The sequence below is a fragment of the Mobula birostris genome, chromosome 15 (assembly GCF_030028105.1).
Source record: "Mobula birostris isolate sMobBir1 chromosome 15, sMobBir1.hap1, whole genome shotgun sequence".
In the NCBI taxonomy this organism is placed as follows: Eukaryota; Metazoa; Chordata; class Chondrichthyes; order Myliobatiformes; family Myliobatidae; genus Mobula; species Mobula birostris.
This window is the reverse complement of record NC_092384.1, coordinates 59627125-59640019: the sequence shown is the minus strand read 5'-3', so window position 1 is coordinate 59640019 and position 12895 is coordinate 59627125. Positions and strand designations below refer to the sequence as shown.

The 12895-nt window shown below is 38.9% G+C and overlaps 1 protein-coding gene across 2 annotated transcripts; it reads left to right on the top strand.

The window, feature by feature from the left end:
- The first annotated feature begins 3787 nt into the window (after positions 1 to 3787).
- LOC140210312 (tripartite motif-containing protein 16-like) lies at positions 3788 to 7143 on the top strand. Of its 2 annotated transcripts, XM_072279188.1 has the most exons (2): positions 3788 to 5104; positions 6708 to 7143. In XM_072279188.1, the coding sequence occupies exons 1-2, from the start codon at positions 3799 to 3801 to the stop codon at positions 6821 to 6823; spliced, it is 1422 nt and encodes a 473-aa protein (XP_072135289.1). In that variant the 5' UTR covers positions 3788 to 3798; the 3' UTR covers positions 6824 to 7143. The 2 variants fall into 2 exon arrangements, with proteins under 2 accessions (XP_072135289.1, XP_072135288.1); XM_072279187.1 differs by lacking the exon at positions 6708 to 7143 and having other exon boundaries at positions 3788 to 6603.
- The last annotated feature ends 5752 nt before the right edge of the window (positions 7144 to 12895 follow it).

Genomic DNA, 12895 nt, shown 5'->3' with positions numbered 1-12895 from the left:
AAAATTACTTTAAAAATAATTTAAAAATATTTATATGTGTATTTGAGGTGTGCCTGTCGTGCCTTATATTGAGTGCTATATGGTAGGGTTTCAGCCTGCATAATGCCAACATGTTGAAGATCCTCTTTACTGTTATAAATTTTCAGTAACTATATGCTTAATTTATTGCCTTACTGCCTTTGACTCAGTGCTGATGAGTCACCTTCTTGGCATGGTGACAAAGTTCTCATAATACTGTAGATTTGGCAGAAATGTTCTTGGAATCTGACCCAGCAAATAGTGATTCATATCCAAATTGAGATGGTTTGCAGCCTGAACAGAAAAAAAACCTTATGCTATGCTCATGAACCAGCTGCCTTTATCCTCTTAGGCAGTGGCTTGAAATTTTGGAACCGTCTTTGGATTCCGTCTGTTTGACCCTTATCTGGGATGTCTATTGAGGAATATGAAAAAGGAAAATCATGTGATTCTAGCAAGCCAAACCAGGCTTCCTTTTCATTAAATAACATAGAGAATAACCATAGGTAATGGGTAAATCTCATCAATTTATCTCATAATCCTTATAGAAAGACTAAATGATGAAACTAGACAGGAAAGAGGTGAAAGCAAACATTGAGAATTACACACAAAATGCTGGAAAAACCCAGCAAGTCAGCCAGCATCTACAGAGTGGAATAAACTACTAACATTTTGGGTCCAAAACACTGACTGTTTATTCCGCTCCATAGATGCTGTCTGACTAGCTGAGTTCCGACTACATTTTGTGTGAATTGCTCAAAATTTGCAACATCTGCAGAATCTCTTGTGAAAAATAAACATTTACCTTTGAAAATCATGTTATTACAAAATGTTATCTCAATGAATAACATTTGGGGATGCATGTCCATTGACAGATGTGATGACTCCACCAGCTCCATTTGATTTAGAATATTTTCTGCCCTTAGAAAAATTCTAAATATAGGAGCAAATCATCACTAGTTATGTGTCTGGTTTCTCCATAGTCCTTGAAGTTATGAGCATTCTCATTTGGTCTCTCCCTTCAGAATTCTTCGGTGTATGTACAGTAAGTACGTGTTTAACTCTAGTGATAGGGGCCCAAAATTTCAATCATGCAGGGTATATTTTTAAAGCACAATAGGATTGAATTCCAATGTTTCAAGCTTGGCATTTGCACAATGTGCCTCTTAATTATACCTTGTTTTATACATAATGTGCATATACAAGAAGCAGTTAGAATATTATTAATCTTTGTGATATACATAATTATTGCTTCTCTTGTGAAATTGATGCCTATGTATCCGATTAACACTTGGTGATTAACAAGCAGTTGCTTCGAGAATTTCACCAATTGTCTTCAGCCATGTTTAACACTCAGCCTCAGCTGATTCACAACAAATCCATTGGTTATTCAAAGATCCTTTTAAATGGAGCAGGCTTAGAACTTGCTCAACTTTTCAATGATTCAAAGATTCAAAGTACATTTATTATCAAAGAAATTATACAGCCTTGAGATTTGTTTGCTTACAGGTAGCCACAAAGCAAAAAATCTGAACAAATCCAATTAAAAAGAAAAAAAATAAAAGACCAACACCTGATGAGCAAGAGAATGAAAATAAAACACAAATCCTTCAAAAAATTGAAGCGAACAACAGTCTTCCGAACCAAATTGAGTCCTCACATCCCAAACCTGTAGGCCCAAAGCCTCACTTATCAGTTCATCATATTAGCGGGCATTGAGCACAGCAGCTGGGGCAGCTTTCCTAGCCTCAGTGCAACAGAGAGAGGAGTCACCATCATGGAGAGTGAGTGAAATCAGCTTTTTCCAAGGATTCCGACACCCTGTTTTTTCACTCTATCTGGACTGGCATTTAAATTGAACAAACAATGGAACAGCGAAAGACTCCTGCACCCCAGAGACAGGAGAGAATGCCTTGGAGAGTGAGGGCATTTTATGCATTATCCTCACGTGTGTTAATTACACAAGTGTTAATCAAGCTCACAGCGAAATCTCAGAATGCAAATAAAAAGGCTGCCTGTGCTTGAAAGCAGTGAGACTTGCCACTATTTGAACTTGAACTGATGGCATTTTATCAATGTGGCACAGTGGTGTTTGACACTGACCATAAAAACAGACCAAAGAGGAGCAGAAGTTCATCATTTGACTCTTCGAATATGCTCAGCCATTCATCCAGCACTATCCCGTATCTCTTTCTTGTAAGATCCAGAAATCTTATAGGATCGTCCTTTTAGAATGCAGATGAGGAAGAATTTCTTTAGCCGGAGAGTGGTGAACCTGTGGAATTCGTTGCCACAGGCAGCTGTGAAGGCCAAGCCATTGGGTGCATTTAAGGCAGAGGTTGATAGATTCTTGATTAGTCAGGGCCTGAAGGGATAAGGGAAGAAGGTAGGAGATTGGGGCTGAGAGGGAAAATTGGATCAGCCATGATTGAATGGTGGAGCAGACTCAATGGGCCAAATGGCCTAACTCTGCTCCTATATCTTATGGTCTTCTGGATTTAAATCCATTGACTTCAGAGTTCACTGACACCTTGGATACAACATTCCTAAAATTCACCATTTGCGAGTTGAAGAAACTTCTCTTCATCTAAGTCCTGAGTGTTCTACTCTTACCTAATATGGTGGGACCCTGATTCTAGACTCCTAGCCAATGGATGCATTCTTCCCACATCCAGCCTGCAAAGCTCTACAAAAATGTTGTTAATTTCAATTATCTTAATTTTCTGAAGTTTAGAAAATACTGGTCTAAGCTACTCAATCTTTCCTCATATGACAATCCTGCCAACCTCAAGCCAGTCTAGTGAATATTCAGCGGACTCCTTCAATGACAAGAATATCTATTCTTGTTAAGGACACCAAAACATTACCCCATCTACCAGAATATCTCTAAAAAACTGCACCTTTCTGTTTCATGTGCCAAAATTTTTCCATGTTGAATTGTTTTTGCATCATTATATTATATTTTTCTTGACAATCAAATACATGAGATGATATCAGTTTGAAATTACATTTAAATGCTACCTTTCCTATTTATTACTTAAGGTCTAAAGTGATTTACATTTTAAAGTGTAAGGACTGTTGTTTGTATGTGAACATTACAATCAGCAAGGTCCCTGTCCCTGGAATATGTGCTGAGCAGTCAAATCATGATCAGATCTTATGTTAGAGCCACTGCTGCTGTACGATGGCCAATTTACCACATGAAAACCCCCTTATTACCTGAATTGATAGTGTGTAGTTTTAGTGTCTGAACTGGAACATCTTTGAAGAAATTTATTTTGATAGTGTCGGTAGTGGGATGAGTATTGATCAGGACACTAGGTGAAAAAGTGACAAATTTCATTTCCTCAAGGCCACAGTTTAATATTACATTGGTATTAGTTTATTGTTGCCATGTGTACAGATATAACAGTGGGAAAAACTTTGTTCTCATGCCATCTTGCACATAGCACTTCAGACAAAGGCTATGCTCAACAGTAGATTGAACTACATGCTTAAATTTTGAAGTGGGGTTTCGAACTCCCTACCCGCTAAGATAGAGGCAAAAATGTTGCTACTTGAGACATTACATGTAAAATCAATCTTGCATAAAAATTTGTGCAACGAGATTGAGAAAATAGTGGATCTTAAAGACAGATGAAGGTTGTTAATGACTAATGAAGTGTAGGTGGTGCTGTTTCCTTACTTGTTTGTTTTCAGTTTAGATAGCATAGTATAAGTTGAACCAACCAGGAAGTGACATTTTACTTTCACTTTAAACAAGATTATTTTGTTTTCACGATGGCTACATCATCTCAGCTTCATTTTGAGGATGAACTTGTCTGTGCCATCTGTTTGAAGTTGCTCACAGATCCTATTACAATTCCCTGTGGTCATAATATCTGCATGGAATGCATATCGATTTACTCAGATACAGAAGAGTATGTGAAGGCACGCAGCTGCCCAAAATGCCGTGGGAGCTCTCATCAAATGATTCTGCTTCGTGAGAACAGTGTTCTTTGTAAAGACGTGAAAAAGGTTCCTAAAAATGTGGAGGTATCTGCTGTAGAACCATGCTTTGATCCAAATGATGCTGTGTGTGATTTTTGTGCTGGCAAAAAGGTGAAAGCTACCATGTCCTGTTTGGATTGCATGGTGTCATTCTGTGAAACCCACCTCCGGAACCATCAAGCAAATGCAGCACTGGGACTTCACAAGCTGGTCAGTCCAGTCAAAATTACAGAGAATGGGAAATGCCAGAGACACAAAAGACCACTGGATCTGTTCTGCAGAACAGATGAAACTTTCATCTGTTGCATATGTATAGTCCAAGAACATGAGAACCACGCAGTCGTGACTATAGAGGAGGAGAGAGTGAAGGAGCAGAGAAAACTAGTCAATAAAGTTAAATCATTGGAAGAAGATGCAAAATGGACCAAAAGAGAGACTGAAGACCTAAGAAAACAAACCGGATCAATTCAAAGTACTGCATTTATTTTGCAAGAAGACATCACTGCCAAGTTCAATGAACTGGTTCAAGATATAGAGGAAGCAAAATTGAAGGTGGTTGAATTCATAAAGAAAGAAGAGCAAGTAGCACTGTCCAAGACTGAAGAAGCTATAGCCAAGAAACAAAATAAGTATACTGAGTTGGGGAGAGAGAAATGTGCAATGGAAGAGCTTTCAAAAACAGTAGATAATATTAAATTTCTGCAAGAATCCAAAGCTTTAAGCAATAAATGTGGAGAATCCTCATCCAAGGAGGAATGTGAGATGAACATTAATTTTCTGGGTTTGGACCAGGTTGTAATTAACCTGAAGGAGCAGCTGGTGAGTAAATGCACTCAACTAGTGGGAACCCTAAGCACTGAAGTGGCTGGTCCGAGGCACTATAGGCCAAATGCTTCAGAACCTCAGAACCGGAATGAGCTTCGGGTGTTCTCCCGTCGACTGACATTTGACTCAAAGACGGCACACAAGTGCCTCCTCCTGACAAAAGGGAACCGCAAAGTGACAAACATCTGGCCAGATGAGGCCTATTACGTTGATCACACCGAGCGATTTGACTCTTGCTGGCAACTGCTGTGTGCAGAAGAATTGGGCAAAGGTATTCACTACTGGGAAGTTGAAATCAGTGAAGGTTGCTGTGTAGGTGTGACATATAAAGGTATTGCAAGAAAAAGATCAGACAACTCTTGTTTCATTGGGAGGAATAAGCACTCATGGGGTGTACAGCTGTTTAAGAGTCATTGTTCAGCATGGCATAATGATATAGAAGTTAAAACAAAATCAGAGAAATGTGAACAAATTGGTGTGTATCTAAACTATCCTAATGGAATCCTTGCCTTTTATGCTGTCTCTGAAATAGGCATTACATTGTTATATAGATTCCAGGCTGTATTCACTGAGCCCCTGCACCCTGGCTTTCGAATAATAAAGAGCCAGTCGTTTTGTTATATTTCTGATTGAAATGGGCATTGTGCTGTTTACCAAAGCTAGCACCATGAAAATAATATCTCAGGATTGTTAGTACTTAAAAGGAAGATTCACCAATTAAAATAGATATCGGCAAATTATTGACATGTTTACAGAAGGCTGTTGGTGAAGTAGATGAGAATTGCATTTCTAAGGTGTAAATTTGTGTATTTGAAAATATCTTTAAATGTATCAAGAACTACCCCATGCCCCAAAATTAAAACTACCTGTGGAAACTAATTGAATATTTTCTATGAAAGGGAGCCAGAGTGTTTTGCCACGATGTCTACCACAGGCTAAATCTGTGATGTAACAGATGTTAACTTGGCGCAGTGTGCATTTTAAGTGCTCTTCTCTTTGAACATATTACGAACAAAATTGGACAGTGTTGGACTAATGTTGTCATAGGTGATTAGTCCAAATGCATCTCTTCTAGGTCCTGATGCAGGGATTTGACCGGAAACAAAGACAACTCCTTCCCCCCACAGATGAAGCTCAGCCTACTGAGTTCCCTCAGCAGATTGTTTGTTCAATCTCATCTCATACAGGGACATTAAAAATACATCTTGCAAACTCATTTTCATGATTTTTTTTTGACCAGTCAGTACCAGCTGTGCAGTTTCTGCCATTAGCGGCAATCTGTGAGCACAGGCCAGCGAGTGGTCAGCACGAGATAAAGCCATCTGGCTCCAGGGAGCCATTTCTGCATCTCTTAGAGCAATCTGCTTGCAACCAGTGGTAGACATCACGAGAAGTATTTTATGAAGCCTATTGAAAGCTTCTAGAGATGGACTGATAGAGGACCCTGTTTCTGTAGGCCTTGGTTGATGAGGTGGAGAGAAAGAGAATTTCCTCTCCTTACCCAGGAACCCCCATAGATAGACACTTCAGCAGCTAAGGGAGGATATTATACTCAATGCGTCTGACCTTTTGCTCTGCTCCAGGACCCACCACTGATTTTTGGGCTTTCTTCATGTCACTGAGCTGAATACACCATGTATTTGTCCCTCAATTTTATCTCTGGCAAAACTGATGGTTCCAGTGTGACCCTCTTCTTTTGAGTAGGCCGCTGACCATTTAAAAGGGAAGTTTATGTGTGATATTTGATTATGTTTTGTTTATAATTCATTGTAGCTGATTAATGTTTTTAAATAAATTTATCACTTAAATTTTAAAATATTTGTTTCACTTTCTTCCTTGTTTTTCAACTCTTTGCAAACGTCTCTGATAATCAGGGCTGCTGGAAGGTAACCAGGTCAGTGTGCGACCTCTCATGGAAAAGAACAGCAGTGGGAGCGATACGATTGCAAAAACTGAGCCTGACTGCAGGACGAGGTTGGGTGGGCACTGAAAAGCTTGGCTTAGGACCATCGTCTTCAACGGCACACTTAATGCAGTTGTTTTACATTATTCTGTATTTGCATTTTGCATCTATATTAACAAACAATAATGCAATTCTGTAATTCTGAAATTGTGTTGCACAGTGTACTGATAAGCTGCACAAAAGATAGTGGACAAATGACAATACATCCAACTGCCCCTGGTGATGTTTGTGGGATGATTAGTGAGGGAAGAATAGCATTCTTTGTGAGCAGAGATATGAGGATATGACTAGTGTTAATGCAGATTGAAAGAATATTATTTTTTGCTTGCTTTGACAGTGAAAGATCTTGAGATTTGTGGATGCTGAGGGCCAGAAAGCACAAACTTTACCTTAGTCTTGTGATAATCTAAGGATAATGCTCTTTTTGTTAGTGTTCTGAACCTCACATTTAATATGAATGCTGCAATTTGCTGTGGGTTCTATTCTTTTTCATATCAAATGTGTTGCTTTTATGCTGCAGAGCCTAACCACAACATTTTTCAGAAGCTTTGCTTTTAGTGTCATGTTCGCAATTTGTTTTTTTTTTAGCATCCTGTGGGTTCTTGCATTTACAATTTTTCCAGCTGCCTATTTCTCAGAAGCTGACTTTACTCAGGGCCCCTCTCTGCTTAAATCACAATGCTGTTTCTGTGTCTTTTCATTTTCACTTGGCTCATTACTTTTCCTGTCAGCCTCATGTTTCTTCTCCCACCAAACATCATAGGTAGTAGAGGCTACAGACCACAAAAGTTGCTACCTGACAGGGAACCACATCATAGGTAGTAGAGGCTACAGACCACAGAAGTTGCTACCTGACAGAGAACTGGACCACCAAACATCATAGGTAGTAGAGGCTACAGACCACAGAAGTTGCTACCTGACAGGGAATAAAAGTTGTACTTAAATTCCCCGCATTAAGCACTACACTTTGTGAAAATTACTGCATGCACTCATACAGCTGTGGTAGTGATTTAAGGATATCATTTTCCAAAAAAACTTAATATTTTATATCAAGCAACACACATCAAAGTTGCTGGTGAACGCAGCAGGTCAGGCAGCATCCCTAGGAAGAGATATAGTCGACATTTCGGGCCAAGACCCTTCGTCAGGACTAACTGAAGGAAGAGCTAGTAAGAGATTTGAAAGTGGGAGGGGGAGGGGGAGATCCAAAATGATAGGAGAAGACAGGAGGGGGAGGGATGGAGCCAAGAGCTGGACAGTTGATTGGCAAAAGGGATATGAGAGGATCATGGGACAGGAGGTCCGGGAAGAAAGAAAAGAGGGGGGTGGGAAAGCCCAGAGGATGGGCAAGGGTATAGTGAGGGGGACAGAGGGAGAAAAAGGAGAGAGAGAAAAAGAATGTGTGTATATAAATAAATAATGGATGGGGTACGAGGGGGAGGTGGGGCATTAGCGGAAGTTTGAGAAGTCAATGTTCATGCCATCAGGTTGGAGGGCGTGGTTGTCTATCCACGGCCTCCTCTACTGTAAAGATGAAGCCACACTCAGGTTGGAAGAACAGCACCTCATATTCCGTCTGGGTAGCCTCCAACCTGATGGCATGAACAAGTGCCCCACGGTTGAACTCCACGTGTGATCCAATGGCAGTGGAGTTTTGATGTTTCCACATTTAAATTTGGGAATTGACTGATGGCTTCTGTCCCAGTGCAGACCAAGCACGGGATCCATGATCTCAGTGATATTCCCATAGAGGACAAGGCTACAAAAAATAAAGCAAAGAAGCAGTAGGCTCTTTTTCTAAATTATTTGATTAATTTTATGCTCATAGTTATAATTCTGTTAATAAATTTTAATATAGTCATTATTTTAAAAATTACCTAATTTCTAATAGTATGTAAACATTACTGAATGTCAAAGCCTCATCTCCCTCAGCTACGGCCTCACTTCCCCCTTAAAGAAGCAATATCTCTATTTGTTACTGAATTTTCCACTAGATGCCCATGTACCATTCTGCATCATCTGGGCCATACTATGCCACATATTCCTTTCTAGAATTTGGGATTGACAATACAATGCTGTACATTATGTCTTTCCATTTACCAAATAACACTAATACTACTAAGCTAATACAAAACTAAGTACTCTTACTTCTGTGTCCCAACCACCTTCCTATTTTAACAAATATATTGTGCTGTACAGAAGTCTTAGGCACCCTAGCTATGTATATGTGCCTAAAAGTTTTGCACAGTACTACATATGTTGCCTCTGCCAATGATGGATGGATTAAAGCAAACTGTCTTGCTCTAAACCTCAGTTTTATGACACAGTATCTCCTCCCAGCTTCGTTTTAATCCCCTGCCTTTCAACAGGGACTTCCATTCCCTTTTTCCTGTCTACTCTCAGCATATTCTTCCACTCTGCTCCTGGTTCTGCCCCTTCCACATTTCCATCCTCTTTCTTCAATTTTGTCTTTTACTTCACACAATTTCCTGGCTCATCTGATTTACTTCCCATCCCTTCTATTTCTTGGCAAGTCAACATTTTCTGAGCAATTGTTCCTGTATCCCTTCTCTTTCTCCTGCACCTTTCCAGCCTTACTTGTGACAGTGCCAGTTTGGCACACTGGTGCTATGGGAGGGAGAAATGTTTGAGCTGTGGGAAGAGTACTGTAGGAACAGACGGAGAAAGATCAGAATGTACGCAGTAGGGTCGACTGAGTGATGTTCCTAGATAGCAATGCTAAGAGACTAGTGAATGAGCTCCAACACTTAGGCACCTGTGTATGTTCTTTCATTCTTCCCCTGTGCCTCCTCTAAATGAGGGTACAATATCCAGTTTAGGGACAATTTATAACTATGATCTCATATCTGTTTGAAACTAGCAACAAACCAGCGCACAAGGAACAGGCTTAAAGGATAGAACAACTCAATTAGATTCGTCTGATTTTAAATATAACCTCCAGAGTTGAAAAAAACAAAGTCAAGAAGATCTCACCTGATAATATATTCATACCAGAGGGTTAGAGATTAAAAGAGAGGATGGATTAAAAAAAATCCCTAATTAACTGACTAAACCTTCCCCATCTTTAATTCTAATTGTACTAAAAAGACTAAAAAGCAGATTCTTCTACTAATTTAGATACTACAGCTTTACAGTTCTTCAAACTTCAAGGATGCTTAATTTTAATATTATGAAGATACATGATCCCATCAGGATTAATCTGGTAATGATAGCGTGTCTTAATAGTGTCAGAAAGAACTAAATAGGAATGAAGCTTCATCAGCAGAGTTAAGAAAGCCACTAATCTGCTTGGTGTCAACAGATAAAAGGGTCATAATAAGAGCCTCCTTACCACAGTAATACTCTGCCTTCCTGCATTTATGTATTGCTGAAGGGTGGTATGGAATGCAGTGTTGCTCATGCATTGTGAAGGGCTTAATAAATATAATTGAAAATGGCTCAATTTGTACCTTATTAGATGTGTTACTAAGATAAGACTTCACCTTTCCTCCATATATAATGAAATATTAATTGCATGACAGAATGGAAATCAAGTATCACTGGATCAAGAACTGCCTGAGTGGTTAACTACATTAGGACTTTTTAACCTTCTGTTCATAAAGAGACTTTGATAATAATAAGGTTTCGTTGTCCTAATAGAGAAAAAGAAGTTACAACTCATTTAGAATTAAATTAAAAAATGCTCATTCATTATAAATCCATTTTAAATTACAAATTAATGAAGATTGGGGTTGGTTACAGAGTCCAGAGAGTATTCTTGGTTTCATATAGGCTATTAAATACAATATAGAAATGACTTCAATTAAATATTTATAATTAAACCACACTAAATTAATATTTTTCATGCTATTAATTTGAGATAGGTCCTCCAAAGTTCTATTAGAACATCAATTTTCTTTACTTTCAGGTAGTTTGAAGAGATCAAATAATAACTTAAAGAAGTCCCTACATAAGATTGGTCCTTACTTTAGGCAAAAAGCCATTTCACCAATAAACAAATTCAGTTAATAGCATGACAATTGCTTTACAACTATGGCCTTCCCCATTAGGAAAATTCCGCTCTTTAGAAGTCTTCAGATATGGATAAGGTTGGAGGTTACATCAAAATATACTTTTGGTTTCTTGCATATCCAATTTTAAGAGGTGTGGAGTTTGGATTGAATAATATAGTTATTATACCAAAGTATTAAAATGGTACTTCCAACATCTGGATTTCCATTTCTCTCCAATACTCATCTTACATTTGGGAGAATTGGATACACAGGAGTCCTCAATCCTGTTGTAACTACTGACATTAAATGACTTGTTCATTGCCAGAGCAAAGAAAAGAGCTGGGAAAAATACTGCTGACTCCACCCACCCTAGCAGTCACCTGTTCAGCGAATTGCCATCAGGAAGATGCTACAAGTCCATCACCACCAGGTCTACACGCCAGCTCCGAAGCTTCTTTCCTACAGCTATCCAGCTTCTCAATAAAACTCACTCAGGTGTAATACCCTAAATGTCCCTGCTCAATAGCAATTGAATGGTCTTCCCTGCTTTCCTCATTCTGTTGATAATTATTTAGTCTGTTCATATGTTCACATTTATTTAAGTTTGATTTGTGCTAATTATTGATTGCTCATGGCTGTTTGCACTATTGTCTTGTAATTTGTTGGTTGTTATCGTGTTGTCTGTTATGGGTATTGCCCTGTGTTTTATTCTTGGCACTGAACCACAATCAATTCTGGCATGTTTCACATAGGGGCGATAAAGTGATTCTGATTCCCAAATGTTTTAAAATGAACTCTTGACCTCACAATATGCCTCATTATGATCTTGCGCTTTATGTTTACTTGCACTGCACTTTCTCTGTAGCTTTAACACTTTATACTGCGTTGTTATTGTTTAATTCTGTTCTACCTCAATGCACTGTGTAATGATTTGATCTGTATGAATAGTTTGCAAGAAAATCTTTTCGCTGTATCTTGGTACACATGACAATAATAAACCAACACGAGTACCAAAGTTGAAGCCATAATGTGCCAGAGTAAGTGAATGATAGATAGGATACCCATCAAGTGAGCTATTTGGTTTAGGTTAACCTCGATATTTTTGTGTTATTGTGTCAACTCTGAGTGTATTACACTCTATTCCTGATGTGCTATGTAGATTCAAAGTTCAAAATTCAAAGTAAATTTATTATCAAAGTACATATATGTCACCATATACAACCCTGAGATTGATTTTCTTGCAGATATACACAATAAATCCATAATAGAATAATAACCATAACAGAATCAATGAAAGACCGCAGCAGCTTGGGCATTCTACCAGTGTGCAACAGACAACAAACTTTGCAAATACAAAAAGAAATAAATTGTAATGGTAAATACATAAACAATAAATATCAAGAACATGAGATGAAGAGTCCTGGAAAGCGAGTCATTAGATTGTGTGAACATTTCAATGATGGAGCAAGTGAAGTTGAGTGACGTTATCCCCTTTGGTTCAAGAGCCCGATGGTTGAGGGGAACAGCTATTCCTGAGCCTGGTAGTGTGAGTCTTAAGGCTCCTTTATCTTCTTCCTGATGGCAGCAGCAGGAAGAGAGCATGGTGGTGGGTGGTCCTGATGATAGACACAGCGTTCCTGCAGCAACATTCATGTAGAGGTGCTCAGTGGTGGGGAGGGCTCTACACATGATGGACAGGGCTTTGTCTGTGACCCCCTACATCTTGTAGGATTTTCCGTTCAAGGACATTGTTGTTTCCATACCAGGCTATGATGCAGCCAGTCAATATACTCTCCACTAGACATCTAGAGATACTTGTCAAAGTTTTAATTGTCAAGCCAAATCTTTGCAAACTCCAAAGGAAGTAGAGGCATTGCCGTTCCTTTTTTCATAATTGTATTTACATGTTGGGCCCAGGACGGATTCTCTGAAATGACAGCAAGGAATTTAAATTTGCTGACCCTCTCTACCTCTGATCCTCTCTCCAATGAGGACTGACTCATGGACCTCTGGTTTCCTTCTCCTGAAGTCAATAATCAGCTCTTTGGTTTCATTGACATTGAGTAAGAGGTTGTTTTTATGGCAC